Raw genomic sequence first — 26,346 nt, 5'->3', positions numbered from 1 at the left:
GATATGTACATGTATTATTTTTAAGGGAAAAGTTAATGTTGATTCCTTATTATACTGAATATTTTGTACAGGTCGTCCTCAACACCCCCACAATTTTGACCAGCATTTCTGTTATTAAGCAAGGTGGTCATTAAATGAGGCATGCCTTGCTTTTTTTGCTATGGTTGTTAAGCAAATCATTGCAGTTGTTAAGTGAATCATGCAGTCATGAAATGACTCTGTTTTCCCTCATTGACTTCGCATGTCAGAAAGGTAACAAATAGCCATCACATGATCCTAGGATGTTGCAACTTTGTAAAAATATTCTGGTTGCCAAGCACCCAAAGTTTGATCACATGACTATAGGGATGCTGCATTGGTTTGCAAGTGCAAGGACCAGTTGTTTGACACATTTTCAGTGCCATTATAACTTTGAATGGTCACTAAAGGAATATTTGTAAATCCTGGACTACTGTATAGCTAACATTCTGGTAATCTGAATTTCTGGATTAATATGAAACAAGCTAGGTATGTTGGAGCAATGATTCTATTTTCCAGTCTTCACTTCTAAAAAAAGGTGGAAAATATGTGTGATTTAAAAAAATGAACTAGGTGAAGGCAGAGTACAACAAACACAATATTTATATTATAAATAAGTGTATGTATGCTTGTATGTATAACCATTGCACCTAGTTTTGACTTCATCTTTAAAATGCATAGATCATCTCACTTCACTGATGGAAATTGTGCTCTGTTGCAGTAAACCTTAAGAGGATTTTTAATAATGCCTTCTATTTTTTCCTTTGATTCTGCACATTTATGTGACTGCTCCAATTCATTGGTTTTGCAAATGGTCATAGACCATATAAAGATCCCTTATGCTATATCTTTCTCTGACCAGCATAGCTGTTAATTCTGGTCAGGAAAGTGCATGTGTCTATTTTCATCTTTGTTCAGCAGACAAGAAGATTTATCAACCTGCAGTGTCTTGCATTTTGATAAGCAGGTTTCTGTCATGTCAAATACAAATCAAGTGAAGAATGTGCCCACTTTTGCACGACTGGTATCTTTTAATGGTGATCCATGCTCCTGAATTTAAAGACTGGGTAACCATAATGTACTTTATGTACATACTTTTGAAGATTACTTGGAAACTTCACTTGGCTCAAATGCTTCAGTCCATTTACATTTTACAATTACAAGAAGGATATTACCTTCACTTGTTGAACGGGGCTGGCTGCTGGTATCATCCAGGTGCAGAGCATTGGTTTTAATGTAGAAATTATTTTATGGTCTGGGACATGCATACCTTGGAATATTTTTCTCTGTATTAATTTTCCTGATATTTGTGTGTTAAATCAAACTCTCATTCAGAGTCTAGACCCGTGATGGCGAACCTATGGCATGCATGCCACAGGTGGCACGTGGAGCCATATTTGCTGGCACGGCAGCCCTCAGCACCAGTGCACATGACATGTGTGCGCCAGCCAGCTGATTTTTAGCCTTGTGGAGCGCTGGAGAAGGTCGTTTTCATCCTCCCCAGGCTTTCAGGGTAGCCTCTGGAGCCCAGGGAGGGTGAAAAATGCCCCAATGGGCTAACAAACTTCCAGTTGAGCTATAGGGAGCGGGGTATGTGCAATACCACACACACACAATTTTGGCACACCTTTAGAAAAGGGTTAGCCATCACTGGCCTAGACTGTTAGTTACGCTTTTAAAGTTGCCATGAGACTATGGAAAGGCTTACCTCTGGAATAGAATAATTGTTATTTTGTCACTTCTCTTGAATTTCTTTGAAAACAAGTTTTACCAGACTGACAAAATTTCTGATACTTTTTTTGTTTTCTATACTATGGTTACTTTTATTGCAGTTGTCATAAGTGAAAAATGGTTATAAGTCACTTTTTCCAGTAATGTAATCTTGAATAGTCACTAAATGAATTGTAAGTCGAGGACTACATGTAGTCAGATAATACTTATGCTGGTAGGAAACATTCTTGTGAAAACTAATGCTGTTATTTACCAAGAGGAGAATAATAATTACCGGTACATTGTTACTGAACTGAGATTTTAAACAGTTTAAAACAATCTTTTCTGGCACCAGGGACAGATTTCGGAAGAAAAACTGCCTTCTACCAGCTGGGATATGTGTGTTGGTTTCCCATGCAACCTAGTTCCTGCGCATGCATATATGAAGCTTGGCTCACTCGCCCACTGCTTGTGCAGCCTGATTCCTAACAGGCCACGACCCAGTACCAGTCCAAGGCCTGGGGATTGGGGACCCCTGGTTTAAAGCATATAGTAACAAGTCCCGCTGAGAAGGATATCCTGTACAAAACAGAAAAGAGCTAAATGATCTGGGAAGATCAGCATACAATAGTTGTGCTTTCCCCTAAAGCGGATCATTTGAAAGATGCCAAAACAGCCCTGAACCCAACTGGAATGGTTCAGATAATCCTCCAAGAATTCATAATGCTGATTAACCATGACTTCCTCAAGTATCTTTTCCAAGAAGGAATTGATTGCAAAAGGGCAACATTTAAGTCTAGCAACACTTTTTAAAGTGTCCCGTCTCCTGTTCAAGAGGGATAAAATCTGGAAGAACTATTAACTGACTGCTGTGTGATGTTTGGGTGTTTTGTGGAATTAGAAGACTTAAGACAGAATCTGGTGTGATATCTTGCAATGTCATTCATTCAGTAATACATTTATATACCATCTTTATTATCTTTGTACATAACTTAAGGCAGCAAAATATACCTAAGAGTCTTTCCTTCTATTTTCCACACAACATCAACATCCCTGTGATGAGTTGGACCGAGAGAGAAACTGACTGGTCTAAGGTCACCCAGCCTAAGGTGGGACTAGAAACTAGTACCTTAACCACTAGACCAAATTTGGAATGTATTTGCATCTATGGATGACAGTAAATTGGAGGCTATTTGTGAAACAAGTACGACTGGCTGTGAACTTGATCTTTGCTCCTCTAACTAGTACAAGCTTTCTCCCTCTGGAGGGTAAATCCTTTGGGGCGCTGGAGGCACAGACCTCAAATCTGGCAAAAACACTAGTAAATGCCATAGTCCTGGGAGGTTCAGAATGCTGGCATTTGCTAACATTTTCTCCTCCAGAGGAGCTGAAGCACTGACATTCATTAGCATTTACCCCTCAGGAGGGGTGAAAATGTGAAAGAGTTCTGAAAGGCTCAGAATACTGGTTGTTCCCTAGTGTTTTCACCAGATCTGTTTCTTCAAGACATCAAGAGATTTCTCCTTCCTTTGTGCATGAGGAACTGACCTCAAATCCAATGTTCCTTTCACTTTCAACTTTCCCTGTCACTTTCCCATTGACTTCCTGAGGAAGCAAGAAGAGAATATTACAATCACATAAATAATATCAATAGCACTTTGACTTATATACTGCTTCCCTGTGCTTTACAGCCCTCTCTAAGCGATTTAGAGTCAGCATATTGCCCCCAATGATCTGGGTCCTCATTTTACTGACCTCGGAAGGATGGAAAGCTGAGTCAACCTTGAGTTGAATCGAACTGGTGACAGTTGGCACAATTAGTCTGCAATACTGCCTTCTAACCACTGCGCCACCACAGCTCATGATCACAGGACACTTCCCAATTGATCATATACATATACAGGTTGCGAAATGCTCAAAATATGATCATGTAGTTTGGGGAACCAGCATGAGATTTTACAATGCTGGAAATGCTTTATGGGCACCTGTTCCAAGGAGGCTGTCTTGATTGCATGTCAAGGATTTCCTGTCTTACCCTGTCTCCAACCTCCCTCTTTTGTGAAAGGTTACTGAAAAAGTGGTAGGATAGCAGCTCCAAATAGCTCTATAAGAAGTGGATTACCAGGAAGCTTTTCTGTTAAGAATAAACCTGGGCTTGATACAGAAGACACATCGAATGCTGTCATGGATGAGCTGCTAGGGTTTGAATGGAAACAGCAATGCTCTTTTACCTGCCGGATTTCTCAGGGTCAGGGTCAGTTTCAGATGATCCTGTAGAGCAGCAGCCTGTCTCAGAAAGCAACTCAGAAGCTGATTTGCCTGCAAAGCATGTGGAATAGCTGGAGGCCATAGATATGAGGGGTCTGATCAAGGATCTTTTTCCCAGTCTTGAAGGCTGAGTGAAAGGCAGAGCTGAAGAGATTTGTGCAGCTCCTTGTGAGGCAAGGAATTCCCATTAGAAAATTTTTTGAACCTGGATTGGCTCATGATCTCTCTTCAATGCTAAATCTCCAATAACACTTTGGCCTACTGCTTACCATACCAGAAACCCATCACAAGCAAGTTTCCAAGGATTTAGGCCTGCTCATAATTGTGTGTGATTGCATATATGATTTGCCTGCTGCTTGTAATTGCACAAATCAGAGCAATCCAACTTCGGGGAGGGGGAGGAGGGTGCAAATCTGTCTTGAAACAGAATATTCAATGTCATTTGATACCACTGATTGTTGCTTCCTTCTGGATTACCTGCAAGGATTGGGGGTTGATTGGAGGGTTCATTTAGTAGTGGACAATTGCAGTCAATAATTGTGGGTAAGCTTGAGCTGAAAAATATCTACATGAAGCATTGAAAAATGTCGATCATATAGACCACAAGTGTCAAACTTGCAGCATCACATTGGCGTCACGAGATGTTTTCCCCCTTCGCGGAACTGGGGTGGGCGTGGCCTGCACATCCAGCCCACAGGCCGTCAGTTTGACACCCCTGATATAGAGAGAGGTTTCATCGATATGTAGATAATATTCAGTTATATATCTATACTACCAGGGCCAAACAGGAGGTATGGTGGAAGTATTGACCCTGTGTTTGGAAGCTGTTATCTGCCTAGAGGACAGCAGGCTTATTGTCAGCCCTGGCAAAACAGATTATTCAGAAACCAGCTGATTCCAGGACAATACCAAATGTAACAATGGTCACTCATACACTTGTCACCTCACATCTCCGTTACTCTAATTTGTTTTACGTGCATCTGTCTTTAGAGACCATACAGAAATTTCAGCTAGTGCAAAATGTGGCTATCATCCTGATAAAGGGAACGGGGAACTATTATTCTAAGATAACACATATATTGGAGGAGTTGTATCTGTTTTGATCTCAACGGGGTCTGGCGTCCACCACATGAACGCGTGCACATGCATCCTACCTCTTGCGACACCTCTGTGAGCCTCTGCAACGCTCCAGCTGTTCAGCAGAGTGGCACGCAGGCGCTGTGCACTCCGTGCGCATGCACAAAAGCACCAAAGAGCTCAAATACAGGTGAGCTCAGCCGGGCGGGGGGGCCCTCCGGAGCACCGGAACGGTACCCGGTCCTCCGAGCAGGCACCGGTACACCTGTATCAGGGCGCACCACCTGCAACCCACCACTGGTGCACACCTGCCACTGACTCAGAACCATTCCCTCTGTACCACCACCCCCACCCCGGCTAGGCTGCCAAGCTGAAAAGGTTGGAGGCCGCTGCCCTAAGGCAATATTTGCTCTGTTACTGAACGAGTGGTCACAATTCAAGGACTACCTGTAGTCATCTTATGCCTTTAAAGCAAGTTTCTGAATGTAGGGTTGCGTGTTTGGAGATTCAAGATGTGTTGTTTGTGCCTGGTGTGAAGCCTAAAAGTTATTGGAAGAATCTGTGGAAGCACTGATTTTGGAGACTTTTATTTATTTATGGTTAAAGAGTAAACTACTAGATACGGTGCAGCGAAGGAAAAACAAAATGGAAGGTTAAAATATGCAATTGACCAGTTGCTCCACATTTATGCAATTTATTTTCTTCTCATGACTTTATACCTTCCTGAATACTGTTCCCAAAACTTGAAGTAACTGTATTCCTGAAATAACAACAATTTCCTGGGTGAAATTCTTGCTTACCACAAAACACTCAGCAAATTGTTATTTACATGGCAGGCTGATTAAGTCTCACCTCACTGCCAAAGTGAAATCATTTTATAATCCTGCAGATGTTCTTTTCTTTCTCCTTGCAGGTTGTATAAGGAGCTCTGGAGAAAGTCTATGATCGTTTGTTGTATATAGTTCAGTATTTTGCACTCTCTTAATTGTATTATAATAATATGACACTACATTGCTCCAATGTTCTATGTGCTAATGAGATAATTGCTGAAAGAGATCCTAAATTACAGATTATATTACAGTTTATAACCATATTGATGTATTTCAGTAAATTGTTCTTATCGTTTTAATTATAATTTTTAATTTCATCTAGTGTTTTACTGTTAACCCCTTAGAGCACTATTTTGTAATGGAAAGGATAGACAAAAATGCAATGGGATAATATATTAGACAAAGGTCATGTAATCCAAAAAACCATTGTATATTTCCAAGAGAAAAAGAATAAAAGGCCCTAGAGAACAATACAGTGGCTATTTTTAAAATCTAGTCTGGCATGAGAACTCCTGGGGGGAAAAAACCACATTATATGTATGCTGTGGCTCATATGAATTTGTCATTTCAGTAGATTGCAACACTTGTGGTTTATAGAGTTTCCAATTCGTTCTTTTATGTTTACAGATATATGTTTAGTTTTTACCTCATATCTACGTCTATTTTCAAAGGTTATTTTTAGGTCAAATCCTCTTAGTCTCTTATCTCTTATCCACAGCCACAATTGATGCATAATAAATGAAAATATTTTTCTTTTCTTTTTTTTTTTTAAAAAGAATTGTATTGGTTTTTAAACATTTATAGGGAAAGGTAAGAAAGGTACATAGAAAATTTTGGCAGCTCCCGTGGCGGTGGTATAAATCCCCCCCAATCTCACAATTTTTACAATGTTAAAAATAACGTATAAAAGATAAGCATAGACAGAATCTTATTTTACATTATGTCAGCCATATGTTCAATCATCTCTTTGTCACTTTCTAATATATTAACAATTACATGTATTTCAAATACATTTATTTTTGTGACCTGAACCTTTTCGATATTGCTCCCTCCTCCCTGTCCCCAGATGGAGCCACAGCCCCCCCCTCCTTCATATCTTGCACATTACTACCTTTTTCACCACCTCCCCTATTTTCGTCCTCTAGGAGAGAACTATGTTTTTTAATGAAGGCTTCTGCCTCCTCTACTGTGTTAATTCTAATTCTGTTTCCCTCCCAAAAAATCAACATTCCCTCTGGCAATAACCATCTAAACCAAACTCCTTTATTGTATAATTTATTTGATAAGGAGGAATACTTCCTCCTTTTTTCCCTTATTTTTTTTGGAATTTGCTTAATTTCTTTATCTTTATATTTTAATGGTCTCTCCCTTTGCCCCCCCCCCGAATATTTTTCAGGTTTCTGCAGTGGCTTCAAAAAGCACTCATGTTGATTCTGAGCTGGGTGAGGGATAGATTGTCATCCTGCAGTTCATTTTGCTGCCATAGTCACCCAGGGTGCAGCATCCTAACAAAACTGAATAGGGAATGGAAAGTGCTCTTCAGAGAATAGCAGGAATCTAAGTAAAAATCACTTATTCTCTTTCATTTAGGACCCTTTTATACTTCCATAAATTTATTTGGGATATTCGTGGCTGGATAGCTTACTCTTTTATGTTAGTTTTTGGATAATACAAACATATGCTGGATTCTAAAGGCAAATTACTTTTTTTTTCCTAATCAAAGAACATAAAAGGCAAGTGCTGGCTTTTTTTTTTAATGGTGGACTATTTGGGTTTCCATTCATTATAGCTACTGAAAGCTGGTGAGATATCAAGAAGGGATAAGAGTGCTGCACTGCCCTCATCTCAGTCTTGCCAGAGGTCATTTACAAATGCTATTGATGTTATCTCACTCCTATAGCCTGGTCTAAAATCCAATTAGAAGTGATCCAGTCAATCTGCTTCCTTTAGGGTTCTCTGGAGCTGTAAATCAAATCAGAAAAGGAAGTTGAAGACTGAACAAAACCTGACTAGTTACCCTGCAATGAATAAATCTGGGGGAATACAAGGGTTAACAGTGATCTGACTATGGCAGGAGATTTGTAATAATGTTGAGAGCCAGTTTGGTCCAGTGGTTAAGGCCCAAGCTAGAAACCAGGAAAGTGAGTTGTTGTGTTATCTTAGGCATGAAAGCTATCTAGATGGGACAGTCATTCTATGTCAGCCCAACTCAGCTCACAAGGTTATTGTTGTGAGAAAAATAGGAGGAGGAAGAAGGATTAGTATGTTTGCCATCTTGAGTTATTTATAAAAATAATAAATGCAGGATATAAATAAATATCCCACAACTCCAGATCATATTGCTAGAGAGGAAAAATAATGTGACACAGATGTGAGATGTTCCCCAAAGAAGTTGGATCTAGCTCATGATGGACAAACACTCCTGAACCAACTCAGAATCCTTACCTAGAAGGCATATTAAAACCCTCCAGGACAAGCTAACATTTTGACCATTTTGAAATTTAACCTTCAATAGGAAGGTCAATAGGACCATTTTGTTTCTTACATCTGCTGCCTAATATAGAGCCAATACTGATTATTTTCCCCATTCAGTCATTGTGGTCCTAAGTATGTTTCTAAATATGTTAAGCAGACCATGGGTCTTACTTTAAATTTAATAGTATACAGTATGTCATGGAATCACTGTGAACTGAGTAACATCTAATGTTGGACCCAATCTGTCAGTTTTTGATTACACAAAGATGTATATACTGTAGTTGCATATGAACTGGTTTATCTCCAATAGCTTCAGCTACCTTATAGATGTTCTCAGTCATCCAGGCTAAAACTAAAGAAGCTTCTTGGGTGAGAAGCAAAACATCTTCAAGAAAAAAAATAAAAGTCCACTTAGTTACCATTGGAAAAAGCACTTTTGGTTCACCTACCTTATTTTTCATTCTCCACACTTGATGTAATGCAGTATATGCTGTAGGACCATGGTGGCAAACCTATGGCACAAGTGCCACAGGTCGCACGTAGCATCCTCTCTGTGGGCACATGAGCCGTTGCCCCAGTTCAGCTCTGGAATGCATGCATACGCGCGTCCCGTTAGCCAGCTGGTCGTTGGGTCTCTGCCACGCATGCACGTGTGTGTGTGTGTGTGTGTGTGAGAGAGAGAGAGAGAGAGCCTCAAGTGCATGCACAGGGGCCATGCAGGGGGGCCTAGCGTGCATGCACAGGGTGTGTGTGCCATGCAGGGGGACCTAGCGTGCATTCCCAGGGGTGGGGTACATGCAGGGGCTGTATGCACATTTGCAGGGGGTGGGGCGCATGCAGTCAAGTGCATGCACAGGGGCCATGCAGGGGGGCCTAGCGTGCATGCACAGGGGGTGTGTGCCATGCAGGGGGACCTAGCGTGCATTCCCAGGGGTGGGGTACATGCAGGGGCTGTATGCACATTTGCAGGGGGTGGGGCGCATGCAGGGGGGCACACGTGCATTGCATTTTGGGGGTTTGGCCATACACGCACTTTGGACCCTCAGTTTGGAAAAGGTTAGCCATCACTGCTATAGGATATCATAGAACCATAAGGAAGTTGCAAAGGACAAGATAGGGGAATAAGAACACCAAATGATATCCAGTGTTAGACTCCTTCCCTCCTCCATTATTCTGTCATGAAAAGTACCATCTAGTGGGCAAGCTGGTTATTAGTGTTCATATGATGGTAACAATTTCAATATTTTCAGCACAGTTCATTTCATGTGTCAGAAAGGCAAGTGTAATACAGTTGATCTGACAAGATAGGTACCTTATTCTGGGTTGCCCTGTAAGTGTGCAACTGGCGTTTGTTTTTTGTTGTTCCCATTTTCCCTTGGAGGATGGTGACTTTCATCTATTTGTGACTAGTACTAAGTAACTCCTCTTATGTATTTAACAGCTCAGAGATATTTTTCAAAGTCCCCATAAATTTATGATCAAGAAGCAAGAGAGTAGTTCAGCTATATATAAGGATAACAGTTTCCTTGTAAATTGTATACATAAGAGTGCTTTTTGGCAGGGGGCTAGTGATATTTAGCCTTTTTGTTACTTTGGTCTTTGAAATTAAATATATACCAAACTTTATGGAATTTCAAAATATTTGTTTAAAACAGGCAGATTAACTGTTGCTAACATAGAACCTAATTGGCCATGGCAGTGGAAAAACAGATCTTTTTTTTCTTGCAAATACAATGTTTCTCCTTGTACTGAAAAAGGAATTAAAATTTGCTTTCATTTTAGGTGTGATAGTCGTCTATGACATTTGTAATTCTTAAAATGTTCCATATCTAAATATTAAGAATTTTATTTTAAACATTTGAAAAATACTCTAAATCTTAAGGCATTTTAAAGATCCCAGTTCAGTTTTCAGATATAACAACTCTATGCACATGGACTCAAATACCGATCATTTTCCGTCTGCCAATTGTTTTATCTGTGTGCATTTTGGATCCTCCTCAGATCTCCCCCACCCAAGTTTATATTATAGATATACAGCTAGGAAGCTGCCAAAGCTCATCCAGATCACACTGCTGCACAATCTAGCTTAGTATTGTCTGTAAGCAGCATAGTAATAAGATATGCCTTTTCCCCTATGTGTTTATATGATTTCTATAAGTACCCATTTTATACAATTGGCCCTGGGTAATTTACAACGAGATTAAAACAAACAGCCCCCCCAAACATAACCCTGCTGGTGCCCAAGGATAAATTGCTAACTTAGCAGTAACAATAGCAATAGCACTTAATCTTATAAATCACTTCATAGTGCTTCACAACACTCTCTAAGCAGTTTACAGAGTCAGCATATTGCCACCGACAATCTGGGTCCTCATTTTACTGACCTCAGAAGGATGGAAGACTGAGTTAGCTTTGAGCCAGATAGGATTGAACTCCTGGCAATGAGCTGAATTAGCCTGCAATACTGCATTCTAACCACCATCATGACTCTTGACTAACCATCAATAGTAGCAGAGCTTACCTTGATGATAGCAAAATTTCCATCCAAAACCCCAGTTTCTAGCTATCGCATTTGAAATGCAAGGTCAGCCTGTAATGAGACCACTTCAACTGCAATTTAATAATTGATGAGTGGGCCGACCTGGCATGTATTTGGGTTTGGAAAGGGGGATGGATGACCTTTTGGAGGTATGCAGAGGTTATATTCAGCCAGTTCTGACCCATTCTGGTGAACCGGTAGTGGAAATTTTGAGTAGTTTGGAGAACCAGCAAATACCACCACTGGCTGGCCCCGTCCTCATCTATTCGCTGCCTCCTGAGTCCCAGTTGATCAGCTGGGTCTTCTTTTGTTGCCCTGCACAGGAGAACGGAGCTGGAAAGCAGGTTAGTGGGAAGGGAATGGGAATTTTGCAGTAACCTTCCCCCAGGAGTGGGGAGGGAATGGAGATTTTGCAGTATCCCCTTGGAGTGGGAAGGGAATGGAGATTTTGCAGAATGGATATGGCTAGTTGGGTTCTAGGTATGGCAGTGATGGCTAATCTTTTTGTCATCCCATAATGCAATGTGCTTGTGACCTCCCCTGTATGCCCCTCCCCCCTTCCCATGTACACATGACCCCCTCCCCCCAACCAAGACTCTGGGATAGAAATGGAGATATAATGATAGTCAGCTGGGAATCCTTACACTTTCAGAGATGTTGTTTCATGAAGTCACCAGATATGAGACCCTCTTCATTAAATTGAGTCCTAGAGATCAGACGGGATTGTTGGTATTGTACCAGCCTCTCTGCTGCATGGCAGTCTCCCTGCCTGAGCTTGATTCTGTTTCTGGGCTAACAGTTGAGTTCTTATGGTCTTGGGGGGATTTCAGTTTGCTTTCTCTGGAAGTGGGGTTTGAATTGGCTCAGACATTCATGGTCACCATGACAACCATGAACCTAGCCAAGATTGTCCAGAGCTTGACTTGGGTTCCTCTCCAAGCAGTGGCTATGTGATTTGAAACTGAAGAGGCTCTCAGTGACTCTCTTGTCATGGTCAGATGAAATCCTGATTACCATGGAATTCTGCCACTGGAGGAAGGCTGGACTCACTAGATGGGTCCACCTGGCAACAGATGGACCCAGAGGGGTTTCAAAGGGAGCTGGGGATTGTTCCTGCTAGTTGGCTACATAGTCCAACTGAAGCCTTAAATGCTGCTTGGACTAGAAGGGCGGCCAGGATCCACAAGAGGATCCTGGCCGCCCTCTCTGCCTCTTGTGGATCCTGCCCCCCCCCCACTTCACAGAGTAGCTGAAGGAGATGAAAAGCAAATCAATCAATCAGAATAGAGCTGGAAGGGACCTTGGAGGTCTTCTAGTCCAACCCCCTGCTCAAGCAGAAGACAAGTGAGTCACTGCAGTCATTCAGTGAATCCTGCTTCTGCCATTGACTTCAGGAACCCTCTGGGTAGATCGCAAATTGAGATTGCGTGATCCCAGAATTAGATGCTGGTTTCCAGCATAAAACATCATTAATCACGGTCATGAGATTGCAGATGCTGCAAAAGGCTATAAATGTGGGCTGGTTGCTGAGAGGTCAAAATGCTGTCATTTTGCAGTCAGTTTGGAAGGCACAGTTACCAGAACTGTGAATCTAGTTGTAGCCTGGGGAGATTCATTGTAACTTTGAAAGATCGCCAAGTAAACTGGTCCTAGGTCGAGAACTGTCAGATGTTCCACAAAACCAAGGTCTCCTTTGTGTGGCTATTGTAGTAGCGTTGCTTAGTTTTATTTGGTTACAGCATCCTTTATTACTAATGGGCAGATATGAATAGAGTTTCTTTTCCAGCCTTATAATAGAGTGAAATATAGCAATAAAAATTCTCCTACTAGCCACTTGTGAGGGCACTGCTTATTTTGAATCTTTGGCAGTTAAACTACCTACAAAAAGGGAAATTGCTATTTCATTTGTATTGAAATATATTAATAGTTTCTGGCTAATGGTTAGATTAGAGTTAGCAATTTCTGATGAATTATACTAAATTGCCAGTTTTGAGTCAGTGTTGCTTAACATGGTTTTTAACCTCAGCTGGTTAATCTTTCTCTTTTTAAAAACGTGACAGTCGAGTTTGTTAGAAGTAACACGTAACAGCATGAATATTTCCTTGTTTTCTAATACCTGCTTGCTTGAAACACATCATTATACAGGTAGTCACTTGTATAATAGCATATTCACCAAACAGACAACAGATAATATGTGTCCTTAATTTCAACTCTGCATTTTGCTTAAAAAGTCAAATGTTACATTGGAAATATAAATGGCCAGATGAATTTTCATGTGTGGTGCTTTTGCACAATGGAGATTAATCTTGGATGGCTTACTTAGGTATTCAAATGAAAATATGTTATTTTTACATAATAGCTCCATTCTATTTTGTTCAGATCCTCTGTGTTCAGTTTGGGGCACCTCATTTTAGAAAAGATCAAACTGGAAGAACTTCTGAAATAGCAGTGCATATGATCTGGGGACTTGACGCTAACGCCTGAAAAACTGAAGGAACTGGGTATGTTTAACTCTTGGGATGGGGAGAGACATGGAAGTCTATGATAGTGTCCTTCAAATACTTGAAAGAATGTTACACTGAAAAAGACCAGGACCTTTTCTCTATTGTTCCATGGGGGTCAGTGGAGTGGGACACGCAGGATTTAAGTTACAAGAAAAAAAAAGATTCCAACTGAATGTTGGAAAAAAATAATTTTGACAGTGGAACCAATCCAACAGATACAATGGGCTCCAATTCACTGTATGTATTCAAGCAAGGATTAAACAGCCATCTGTCATGGATGCTTTAATTTGTTTCCTGCACTTTGTGTCCTAAATGGCCTCTTCCAATCCTGCAATTCTACGATCTGTGGAGTCACAAAGTCAAGTCATTGGATTTTTAATTACAAGTTCAGCCAAGGTCAGATGGTTTCTATTCAGTCTAGTAAAACAGATGTGGAAACTTGCTAAGAACCATATACCATGAGTGGCAGACTCTTAAGATTGTCTGAGTTGCACATGGTCAGAACTAGTAGTAGACATACAAAACCAAAACAGATCAAGAATCTGACCATTGTGTTGTCTGAAGACTGCAGGTAGTCCTCGACTTACAACCGCAACTGAGCCCAAAATTTCTGTTGCTAAGTAAAGCAGTTAAATAAGTTGTGCCCTTGTTTTATGACTTTTGATTACAGTTAAGTGAATTACTACAGTTGTTGAGTGAATCATGCAGTCATTAAACAAATCTGGCTCCTCCCATTGATTTTGCTTGAGAGAACTAAAGAAGCTTCTTTGATGAGAAGTAAAACATCTTCAAGGAAAAATACAGAAAGTTGCCCTATGAAAAAGCATCTTTGGCGTCTCTTTGTGAACTTTGAGGAGTTTTGGAGAATGAATATGGTACATAAGATTGAATAACAACTATCTTCAAAAATGGGAGAAAGAAGGGGTCCAGGCCAGAGATGGTATTCAGCAGGTTTTCCTGGGTGCTGCTTGGAGAGTCCAAGCATGGGTTAAATACAGCCAATCTGCCCAGGACTGAATTGAAACTTTTAGCAACTTTTAGCACCCCAACAGCCGGTCATTCGTCCAGTGGAGGATCGGGGCCCCGATCTCTCCATTGAGATGCAGGATGTCATTGCTAGGGCCATTTCCCAAGGGATAGAGGCCAGCATGCTGCAGCGGGCCAAGCATCTGCGCAAGTCCCACCCACCCACGGCCCAGGTTCACTCTCAGGAAGCTTCTCATGCCCAGCAACCTCAGTCCCTCCACTCCTCACTGGCCAGCGAGGATTCAGATTGGGAGGAGAACATTATTTCGGGCCCAGAGCCTGAATTATCTGGGGATGAAGCTGTTCCTGACAAACCTGCATTCACTGGCTTGTTCAAACATGCTCACTTCAAGATTATTTTGAACAAGGCCAAAGCCTCTACCCATTTGGGTTCTAGCCCCACAGCTCAGGTGGCTCCCACTCCTGAGGACCTCAGTGAGGGACTCTTCGAGGAACAGGAACCAACACAGGAAATTGTGCCGGTTCCAAAATTGTTCTTCAATGTAGTACAGAAGCAATGGGCGCAACCAGGCACCTTGCCACCCCCAGTGGTAGCGACAGGAAGTTATACATGGTGGATGATTGTCTGGAGGACTTGCTGAAATAGCCTCCCTTGGACGCGTCAGTGGCGGCGCTCACTTCCTCCTCAGTGCTTTCCCCAAGCTACTGGAAGGGCTCAAAGCGGAGGACAAGAGAGCAGAGAACTCCTGCCACAAGACACATCAGGCGGTGGCTTGGGCTATTAAGACGTCCGCCTCTGCGTCCTTCCTCTCCAGAGCTGCTCTTCTCTGGTTTAGACAGCTACTCACCAAGCTCCCGGCTGGGGATATCAAATTGAGACAGGATGTCAAAAGATTATTGCGGCGACAGAGTATACTGCTGATGCCACCAATGTTCCCTCTAAGCTGCGTGGCTGCGCGGCCGTGCACGTAACAAGAAAACGCAACGCAGCAGTTTCCAACTGCCACGCAGTGTTTTTAAATGTCTTAAAATATGACTTAAAATATTGCTCCTCCCTTCCTCCTGTCTCTGCACCGAACTCTCTCCTCGAGCGAGTGAAGTCAAGGAAGACTCTGCCCAGAGACAGATGACGCTGCAGAAGGGAGAATTCCCATTGGTCCTCTGGGGCTTCGTCGGTTCCTGGGAAAACGTGATTCACTGGTTGTAGCCTGAATTTCTCTGCACATCCGTGTTTCTCAGGCATTGCGTCATCTGAAGGCCCGTTCTGGGCTTAGCAGCCTTTCTGCGATCCCTTCGTTTTGCGGAGAGAGGGAAGCAGCGTGGAGTTGGACTGCCTGAGCCAAAGGGGTCCACGGGATCTTGAGACTTGATTTTTGAGCAGTATCAATCCATTCCAGTCTTCCCCTTCCCTTTCTGTCCTTCTTCTATCTTCCTTTCCTTTTCCTTCCCTTTTTCCTTTTCTTTTTCCTTTCCTTTCTCTTTTCCTTTCCTTATTTCCTTTTCTCTTTTTTTCTTTTCCCTTCCCTTTCCCTCCCTTCTTCATCCTTTCCTTTCTTCTTTCTCATTTCCTTTCCTTTTTCCTTTCTTCTTTTCCATTTCTTTTCCTTTTTCCTTTCCTTTCTCTCTTCCTTTCCTTTCCTTATTTCTTTTTCCCTTCTTTTTTTCTTTTCCCTTCCCTTTCCCTCCCTTCTTCATCTTTTCCTTTTCTTCTCTCCCATTTCCTTTCCCTCCCCCTCCTTTCCCTTCCTTCCATCCTGGGGGTCTGAGGGAGAGAGAGGGGACCCTTTTCCTTCTTGCCCCCTCCCCAACGTCTGCTCTGATGGCAATTATGGCTAAAAAAATTTCAGGTGCTCAGGCATGAAAATGTGCCGCTGAAACACTATACTTTTCCGCACACACTGAAAAAAAATTAGAGGGAACATTGGACGCCATCCTGAACACTGCTAAGTTTGCGTCTAGATCCCCGGCCTCTAATGTTACCACCCGACGCCTTTTATGCTCAGACACTGGAACATGGATATGCGGTCCAAGTGGAAGCTTGCTTCTGCTCCGTTCAAGGGGGACAAGTTTTTTGCTGAGGCTCTAGATCCTGTTCTTATTGAAAATAAAGACAAGAAGAAGGTCGTGCCTTCGGTCACCAAGACGTCTGATCGTAAGGGTTCCCAGTTCTATAGGAGGCAGCACTTTCGGAACACGGAGCATGCCTCCAACTCCAGTTCCTTTCAACATCCCTTCTCCCAGAGCGTGGACAGGTCCCAGGACCGTCAGCCTTTTTGTGACAGGGGGCGCCAACAGTCCTGCTTTTGCCGGGGGTCTGGTTCCAGGCTCTTCAGACGACCTTCTTAAGTGACCACCAGCGGACGGCTCCTATCGGAGGGCGTCTTCAGCTGTTCTATACCCAATGGGAGCGGATCACATCGGACCAATGGGTCCTTCAAATGATACACATAGGTCTGACATTAGAGTTCCTCTCCCCCCTTCCTCGACACTTCATTTGGTGTCCAACCCCCTCTTGCCCGGTCAAGAAGGCTCTCATGGAACAGGAGATCCTTCATCTTAGGGACATCAGGGCCATAGAACCGGTTCCACCAGGTCAGGAAGGGACAGGGTTTTATTCCATACTCTTCCTTGTCCTAAAGAACTCCGGGGGGTGGAGGGGGGTCCTAGACTTAAAAAGGCTAAACCGTCACATAGCATACAGGAGGTTCAAGATGCAGTCCCTCCAATCGATCCTGGGCTGCATCAGGCCGGGAGATCTGCTAACATCTATACATCTCAAGGAGGCATACCTCCATGTCCCCATTCGCAAGGCTCTCTGCAGGTTCCTGATATTCTTTTACGCAAGTCACTACTACCAGTACAGGGCGCTGCTGTTTGGCCTGTCATCGGCCCCCCAGACTTTCACCAAAATCATAGCAGCAGCAGCGGCCTTCCTCACATCTCGTCCAGTGCGGCTTCATTGCTACCTGGATGACATCCTCATCCAGTCGTCGTCTCGTCATCAAGCGGCACAAGATTTGCAATACACGCTGCAAACCCTCCAGGATCACAGGTTTTCGATCAACAAAGAGAAAAGTCACCTAGAGCCGACCACCAGACTGCAGCACCTTGGCGCCAACATTGACACTATGAGGTGTCAGGTCTCCCTGTCTGCGGAACGGCTGGCAAGCATCAAGGAACGAGTTCTATGGGTGCAGCAGTCCTCTCATGCCATGATTGTGCAGTTGTCTCAGCTCTTGGGCAAAATGATATCATGCCTGTTCATTGTGCCTTGGGCGCGTCTTCATTTTTGGTGCCTCCAGTGGCACCTCCTGCCTTACCAAAGGGCCAACAAGAGCAATTCTCTGGCGTTGGTCCCGGTCTCACCGAGAGTACGTCAGTCCTTCAAGTGGTGGCTGTCTCCCGCTCTGGCAAGGGGTACATTCTTCAAGGAGCCGGACTGTCTCACCATCACGCCTGACGCCAGCCTCTCACCTCCACAACCAAATTGTGCAGGGCAGGTGGTTGACAGCCAAGGCATCACACAGCATCAATTGGCTGGAGTTGAGAGCAGTGAGACTCGCTCTCGTTCACTTCCACGACAGCATCCGGGGGCGTCATGTGATGATTCTTACGGACAATGTGGTGACCAAGGCACACATAAACCGCCAGGGGAGCACACGCTCTAAGTCCCTAATGGCAGAGGGCAAATGCCTGGGAAGGTGGGCAGAAAGGCACCTGTGCTCGATCCAGGTGGAACACATCTCTGGGGTAAACAGCATCCAAGCGGATTGGCTGAGCAGGGCCACGGTCGACCACTTGGAGTGGTGCCTGAATCCGGACCTGTTTCACCAACTGTCTCAGAGGTTCGGCCAGCCGCTAGTCAACCTATTCACTACCCCGGAGAACACACACCTTCCCAGATTCTTTGTCAGGTTTCAAACCCCGCAAGCCGAAGGGGTCAACGCTCTTCACTGTCCGTGGCCATCGGGACTGCTGTATGCATTTCTGCCATTGCCTCTTCTTCCCAGGGTGATTCGGAAGATCCTGTCGGAGGAAGCGGAGGTCCTACTAGTGGCTTCTTTGTGGCCCAGAAGGACCTGGTTCCCCGATCTGGTGAATCTCTCCGTCAGCCCTCTTTGGTGGATTCCCCAATATAAGGTCTCTCTCTGCCAGGGGGCGCTTCAACATCCGGAGCCCCAGTGGCTACAACTAGCCGTTTGGCACTTGAGAGGGACCTCCTGAGTCCCAGCTGATTGGAGGAAATACTACATTTACATGGCAGGAATCTACATGGATTTATCAAGAATAATTTATGCAAAATGATCTTGATCTTTCTTTTGGATAAAGCAACCAGTCTACTTGAATCTCTGATCTTTCTGTGCCTCCCTGCTAGCCATTTAAGTGATAAACAGAGCTCGGACAGAAGCTTATTGTGAGAACTGCTTGGGGGGTGATAACATTGTATTTGGACACTACAATTTTTGTGATGAGTAGAAAGCCCAGGGAACAAGACAGTGAAATACAGGTAAGAGTTGCTGGAATATCAGGGAATTAGGAGGTAGAAAAAAAATTAATTACAAACATTCTGATTAAAAGAAAAACTGCAGTTGCAATAGCAAAGAATAGAAAATGATGAATTTGACAGAAGTGGGGGAATAATTCACCAAACACAACTACAAAAGAAATCTGTGGGAAGGAAAAGAGACTGACTATAGTTGAGACAGGGAGGAAAATTACTGTATATTTAAATAAATATATTTAAGCTCTCTGTGAATAAATAGGATAATAGAAAAAAAGGCATGATATTAAGAAGTGGGAATAAGATGGATCTGGGGTATGATAACATCAGGACAAAAAGTTTACTTTTTAAGAGCTAAGCTTGATTTTTGTAACTATTCTATAAAGACTTTTCTTACGTAGGTAAAACAAATATGCTTGTTCTCCTGTTTCTGTATATACTATCCAAAAATGAACCCGTGACAGTGCAAATAAGAGTAAACTGAATCTTATTCACAATAAATGCAGGCTGCATGTTTAATAGGATCTGAATTGGATGTGAAGGCAATCTAGTGTGATATCTACGGTGTCACCTGATAGCCAGGGATGATTCTGTTAAACGGCCTGGTAGGTGGGTGGCCCCTCCCTCCACTCCCCATGTGTTTTCCCTACCAAAGCTGTGTACAGGATCTGGATTTGGCAGTGATTGACTAGGAAAGGGGTCTTTGAAATCCTGGTGCCTTGTGCAGCTGCTCTAAAAAGTGGAAAATCTTTATGGAGGGATTTGAAAATAGAACTGCTGGTATAACACACTAACAACAGTGACAGTAATAATAACATTCTACAAATCAGTTGGGTCTGAAGATGATTAAGTAAAGACATGAAAGAGGGGTATAAAAGCATGCATGTATGGCAAGGATAATTATACAATGAATTTTTTCCCTCTCATAATCTTTGAATTTGAGCTGATCCTTTATTCAAATCTAGTAAATAAATCAAGATTCCATTTCAACAAATATTTTTTCACCTATGGGGTTGGCTTCTGAATGTAAATAAACGTGCCACTTATATTTTTGCTTTTATTGCTTTCACTGTCAGTATTTAAGGTACAAACTCTGCTAGGAATGGGCTTAGTGCTCTTTGATCTTAATCTATAAAATGCTAATTGAAGATATATAAATAGTCATGTAACTTGAACTTCCACAGGACATTGTGTGTTCTGTCAGATTTATGAAACATCCGATGATGCAGCCAGTTGCCTACAAAAACTCGTACCAGAGTAAACCAATTAGCATTTCAAGTATCATGTTGCTTTTTTGTCCCCTGGGCTCTGCACAAATTAATTTTTCATGCACATACGTACTAAGCAAAGTCAAACATAATTGTCCTATTAATCCACATCCCCAAAAAGCCTGTAACAAGGATCTCGGTTCGATATGATTTGCTTCATAGAGTAGATTTTAATTCTTCCTTTTTTAAAACCCTGGTTTTGTTCAAATATGTTAGAATTATCTCTCTTAAGAACGACGCATTGGAACGTACAGTCAAAAGTAGCTGTTATCTTTACCAGCTGTAACTCATTAGCTCATACAGATGGGGGAGGGGGGGGCAGACAACAAGCTGAAGAGCACAACCAGCCTTTTCATCAGCAAAGAAAAGGAAAGCATTCCTGTGTAACAGTCTTCAGCACTTATCTCTGATTTCTGGTACTATTTGTGCTGAACTAAAGCAGCTGTTACCCCCAGTTAAGAGAGAACAAACTCAACATGCTGTGAAATTACCACACTGCCATTCACTTTCATTAGGGTACGATTGCTAGGAGCTAGCAAGGCTAGCCATTGTATGAATAATTAAGTGAAATTTTGCTTTCCGAGTGGTCTTTAATAGACAAATTTCAGGCCAATATTTTGATGTATTTCATCCACAGGTTGAAACGTTTTTATTTTTTGCTTTTATGCTTTTCCAAGCTGTAAAAAGACAAGATGGAACTGAAAAGAGTAACTTTTAAAGAAATAAATGTTTTATGTTAAGCAATGCTCAGTGATTGGCACATTATGAGTTGTTCTAACAGACTTTACAGATAAGGGTAAGTTTATGCACACTACGAAAATTTATTCTAGAAACTACTTATGTTCATTCTTCGATGACTGAGATATCAGATTATTTATGGTGGAATTTTTGAAGTTTTCAGGAACTATTACATTCTGTACAACACTTTAAATTAATGAAGAAATAGTTCTAATAATTTTGGGGAGGCTTTTGCTCAGTTTTTAGAGTAAAATATTCAAATGTTTATGTGCTACAGTAGTGTTTGCAGTCATACGGGTAGTCCTTGACCTAGGACTACAATTGAGCCCAAAATTTCCATTGCTAAGCAAAACAGCTGTGAAATGAGTTTTGCCCCCATTTTACGGGTTTTTTTTTGCCACAGTTGTTAAGTGAATCACTGCAGTTGTTAAGTTAGTAACACAAGAAGTGAATCTGGCTTCCCCTCTGACTTTGCTTGTCAGAAGGTCGCAAAAGGTGATCATATGACCCTGGGATACTGCAACTGTGATAAGTGTGAAAAATGGTCATAAGTTACCTTTTCAGTGCCATTGTAACTGAATGGTCACTAAATGAATGGTGGTAAGTCGAGGGCCACCTGTATTTTTGAAGTAATCCTGAGTACAGCCTGCAAATGAAGAATTTTAGTTAGAGAGTCTATATGGAAAGCAGTATGCTTGCTGATAAAAGCTTAACCTTATCCTTGTTTTGGAAATGATATTTTTGAAGAGGTACTACTTGTTTGTTTGTTTTTTCCTTCTTGGTTCCCGCTAGAACATGCATTATACATTAGGCCCAGGTTCAATCTCAGGAAGGATTCAGGTGAGATAGGGTTAAGAACAACCTCTGTTTGAAAGTTGGAACAACTACATTACTGGCAGCATTAAATGGTACTGTAACCTGATATCTTTTGTCATCACATGAAGGACCTTTACAAAGGTTTGGCAAAGAGGATAATTTTACATAATGGAAAGAAGATCATTCTTGTGATTTAAATAAATGGATCTAGAATGGGTGTCAAACTCGATTTCATTGAGGGCCGCATCAGGGTTGTGTTTGACCTCGGGGGGGGGGGGGGCACATTGATGTCACCCATGTCGGGCGTCTGTGGTGGTCCGAGTGCTCTGCTAGCGAAAACAGGCTCCCAATCTCCATTTTCTGGATGAATTGAGAATGTGGCATAACTAGATCACTGTAAGATCTAGATCACGGGTGTCAAACTTGCCACGTCTCGTTGCTGTCACATGATGTTTCTCGACATTTTCCCCATTCGCGGAGCTGGGGTGGGCGTGGCCTGCATGTGATGCATATGGCCCACGGGCCGCCAGCTTGACACCCCTGATCTAAATTTAATGGTAGGCTTTACAATCGATAAGATTAATTTTATATAGGGTCTTTCACATGGCTACTATCTGTGGTTTTATTGTATAGATTTTTCTGTTAGGGTTTTTTTTTATGCTCAGCTAATTTATGTATATAATTGATTTTTTTTCTTCATTCTATAAACATTATTTAATACAGACACTTTTCTATTTTTATAATTTTTAATTACTTGTGCATTTTAAAATAAATAATATTTTTTAAAGAATTGAGACCTGATAGACCAACAAATTAGCTTCAGTATGAGCTTCTTATTTTCTAGTAAAGATAGTCTGTTTCAATGTTCCATGACTATTTTATATCCATTTTTGGATAACAGGAGAGATCTGTTTATGTCATCAGATTAAGCAGCAGCATCTATTGTCATTTTCCTATGTTGACATTCTTAGATCATAAAATCTAACAATTTTTACTGCAGAGACGGCTGCAGTAATTTCACTCAGGAAATGCCATGATACATGAGATACGTGTCTTCCTATCCTGTTCCCCAATAATCCAAAGCTATGTACAGGTAGTCCTTGATTTACAACAAATTGCTTAATGACCACTACCACAGACCTCCCGAGGGCTACCTATGACCCACATTTGGAGAATAAAGAACAGTGTACACTGGAGGCAAAGAGCTTTACTAACACAGGACTGAAGGGCCTGAGTGTACAGAAATTCTGCAGCTGAATAACAGGAAAGTAGTGATAGATCCGAAGCACAGTTGGAATTCATTGAATGGAAACAATAAAAAGCAGTGAGACTCATTCAGCAGTTTTGTCTGGCTCTTAATAGGTGGATTTATTTAGGAAATGCTTTCATCTATCTTTTCTCTTTGTAAGGACGTAAGTTGCTTGAAATAAAATGTATGTTTATTCTTGTTTTCCTGTAGGTCAGTAACCGATCCACGAGATGGAAAGAGAGTTGCACTGAAAAAGATGCCCAACGTCTTCCAAAATCTGGTCTCTTGCAAAAGGGTCTTCCGTGAATTGAAGATGTTGTGTTTTTTTAAGCATGACAATGTGAGTGGTTCATATATTTTCATTGTATTTTTTGGCATTCTAACCAGAGAATGCCATACTATAAAATGTTACAAATATTCATAGGCATTAGAAATGCAGACAACAATTTCTGAGTAAATTACATCTGTTATCAGTGGAAAGAAAGCTTTTTTAGAACTATGGAGACATCTAAAATCTAAATCCAGTTGAATCTGCTTTCTATGTTGCAATACACCTGTTCACTTAAAATAAACAGTCAATGCCCCCAAGGAAATGTATAAAAACGACACATTATATCTGAGCTGATTTCTTTACTTTCTAGGACAGTAAAGAATCAAGTGTGCTTGCATGTTGCCCTAAGGCCTAAGCCATAGCTAGTGCATGAAAGAAATGAACCTCATGTGCTCCTCTTCCCTTCCTCTTCCCAAGCATGCCAGTGAATTTGGAAAGCTTTCAGTTCTGCTTCAAATTAACCACAATTTGTAATGTGTCTGGAGAGACTGTAATAAATAGTAAGTGAAGTTGGTTTCAAACAAGAGTCAAGCTGAGACAATAGATTGATTATAGATGTATGTGTGATTGGGTTTCATTTTATTCCTCTTTTAAGAGAGGGTGGTCCTACTGGCTCTTAAGCCTTTAGTTTACTTTATTGACATTGCACCTCATACAACGAAATTAAATACCATCTTCAGTGTACATTATAACTATAAAAATAAAACACAAACACACCTCCCTCACATTCTATACAATTGAATTGAAAGCCTGATATTACATTAATATTGCACTATACTGTAGAATTCAATATAGTTACTGCACTGGGATAGAAGCTGATTTTCAGCCTATTTGTCCTTGTTTTTATTGTCCTTTACTGTCTGCCAGATGGTAATAGTTCAAAAAAAGAAGTTCCCAGGATGAGATGGATCTTTAAGAATGCTTTGAACTTTCTTAAGGCAACAGGAGCTATAAAGCTCTTCCAAAGAGGAAGAGAGAAGGTGGCGATGTGTCCCCTCCTCAAGGGGGCCATCACTCAACTCCACTAATCTCAACAAGTTTCATCCGTCTCCAACCTTCCCTTTTTAGGGAAGGTTGTAGAGAAAATGGTCACATGGCAGCTTCAAAGGACATTGGATGAACTGAATTATCTGGATCTTTTCAATCTGGGTTCAGGCCAAAGTTTGGGACTGAAACAGCATTGTTCACATTCTTGGATGACCTCTATTGGGATGGGTTGGGGATAGGAAGCACAATGTTCTGCTGTTTTTCCTCTTTCCTCTGGAATCCGTTCCAGCCAGTGCTGATAAAGAGGACAGAGATCCAGCCCATGGCCCCTGCTTTGTGGGTTACTGCAAGGCTCATTTCTCTCTTCCTTTTAGTTTAACATCTACCTAGAGCCACTGAGTGAGATCTGACAATTTGGGGTGATTATCAATATGCTGTTGAAAAACTTTTTATATTTTGAAAAACAGCTTTACATTTCCACCCCGGGCTGCCTGAATGATAGTGTGGATGTCCTTGTGACCAGTCCTGTAAATGACCGTTGACTTACTTGAATGGTCATTCTCTAGGCGCTGCGGGAGTGTCCAAGCATGGGTTAACTTCAGCTTGCTGCCCAAGGACTGAGTACAAAGTTTGTGTAGCCACGCCACCTGCTCCCCTCAGAGGCTCAGTTTAAAAAATGAAGAATAAGTCCCAAAAGGAAGAAAACCATAAATGTTTCATGTCCTCAAAGTTGGTAACACACGTACCCGTGGGGGACCCCAGGGCGGGGTTGGACACTCCCGCAGCGCCTAGAGAATGACCATTCAGGTAAGCCAACGGTCATTCTCCTAGGCACTGCTTGGAGTGTCCAAGCATTGGACATACCCAAGATATGTAGTCCCAGGGTGGGAAGAAGAAGAGTTCAGGCCTGCGGGAGTCGTGATGACCAGTTGTAAGATTCTTCTTCCAAAGGAAGCCTCCGCAGATGCAGAGGCATCCAGTCTGTAGTTTCTCATGAAAGGAGATGGTGACGACCATGTTGCGGCCCTGCATATCTCCTCAATGGGCGCTTGCGTGGCCCACGCGGCCGAGGTCACGGCACTCCTAGTTGAGTGTGCTGTAATGCAAGGAGGAACCGGTCTAGCCTGTTGCTCATAGGCTACCTTGATACATGCCCGTATCCAGAGTCCTATGGTAGAAGATGAGACTTTCCTGCCAATGGAAACGGGCTGAAAGGACACAAAGAATGATTCCAACCTGCGAAAAGAAGTAGTTCTTTTCTTGTATATGCGCACAGCATGGCGAACATCAAGCTTATGCCACACGTGCTCCCTTGGATGTCTGGGTCGTCGACAAAAATCAGGAAGGATCATCTCTTGTGTCCTGTGGAAGACACTGTTGACTTTCAGCACAAACGCCGGGTCCAGTCTGAGAATGACACTGTCCAGATATACTTCGCAAAGGTTTTCTCTGACTGAAAGAGCGGCTAGCTGGGAAATCCTCCGGGCCGAGGTGACCGCTATAAGAAAGACCATTTTGAGAGACAAGTGACGCAAACCGATGGATCGAAGTGGTTTGAATGGAGCTGCGGTCAGAGTCTGTAGGACGACGGACAAATCCCAGGTTGGGTATCGGTGAATTGTAGGAGGACTGAGGTTGGCAGCCCTCTTGAGGAAACTACAAACCTGAGGATGTCTACTAAGGGGCAGAGATGAGTCTGTGGACAGAATGGTAGCCAAGGCTGCCATCTGCCAATGGAGTGTGTTGGGTGCGAGGCCCTTGTCCAAGCCCTCCTGGAGAAAATCCAGAAGTTGCAGAATAGTTGCAGAATAGTTGAGGAAGCGGCGACAATGTGATGAGACTGGCACCAAGTCGAAAAGGCAGACCTAGTTGCCTCATAAATTCTGATTGTGGAGGGCCGCCTAGATGGTATGGATGACTTTGTCTGAAAACCTGCTTAGCCTCAGGAGGACCTCCTCAAGTGCCAAACGGCTAGTTGCAGCCACTGAGGATCCGGATATTGAATGGCCCCTTGGCTGAGGGAGATCTGCTCCTGAGGTATGCGCCGG

The 26,346-nt window shown here is 42.4% G+C and overlaps 2 protein-coding genes across 3 annotated transcripts in view; one reads left to right on the top strand and one right to left on the bottom strand.

Moving 5' to 3' along the window:
- The window catches only part of LYRM9 (LYR motif containing 9), a 403,766-nt gene that overhangs the window by 117,237 nt on the left and 260,183 nt on the right, over nt 1-26,346 (bottom strand). The gene's annotated exons all lie outside the window — the stretch shown is intronic.
- Nucleotides 1-26,346, top strand: part of NLK (nemo like kinase) — a 129,000-nt gene that overhangs the window by 51,634 nt on the left and 51,020 nt on the right. For both annotated transcript variants that reach the window (XM_081944358.1, XM_081944357.1), the window contains exon 2: nt 23,191-23,320. In XM_081944358.1, the coding sequence (XP_081800484.1) occupies nt 23,191-23,320 (130 nt within the window). The remainder of the gene's footprint in view (nt 1-23,190; nt 23,321-26,346) is intronic.

Source organism: Natrix helvetica (assembly GCF_964273705.1).
Source record: "Natrix helvetica genome assembly, chromosome: 2".
Classification (NCBI taxonomy): domain Eukaryota; kingdom Metazoa; phylum Chordata; class Lepidosauria; order Squamata; family Natricidae; genus Natrix; species Natrix helvetica.
Note: the sequence above shows the minus strand (reverse complement) of the source record. Positions and strands in the feature narration are given on the sequence as shown.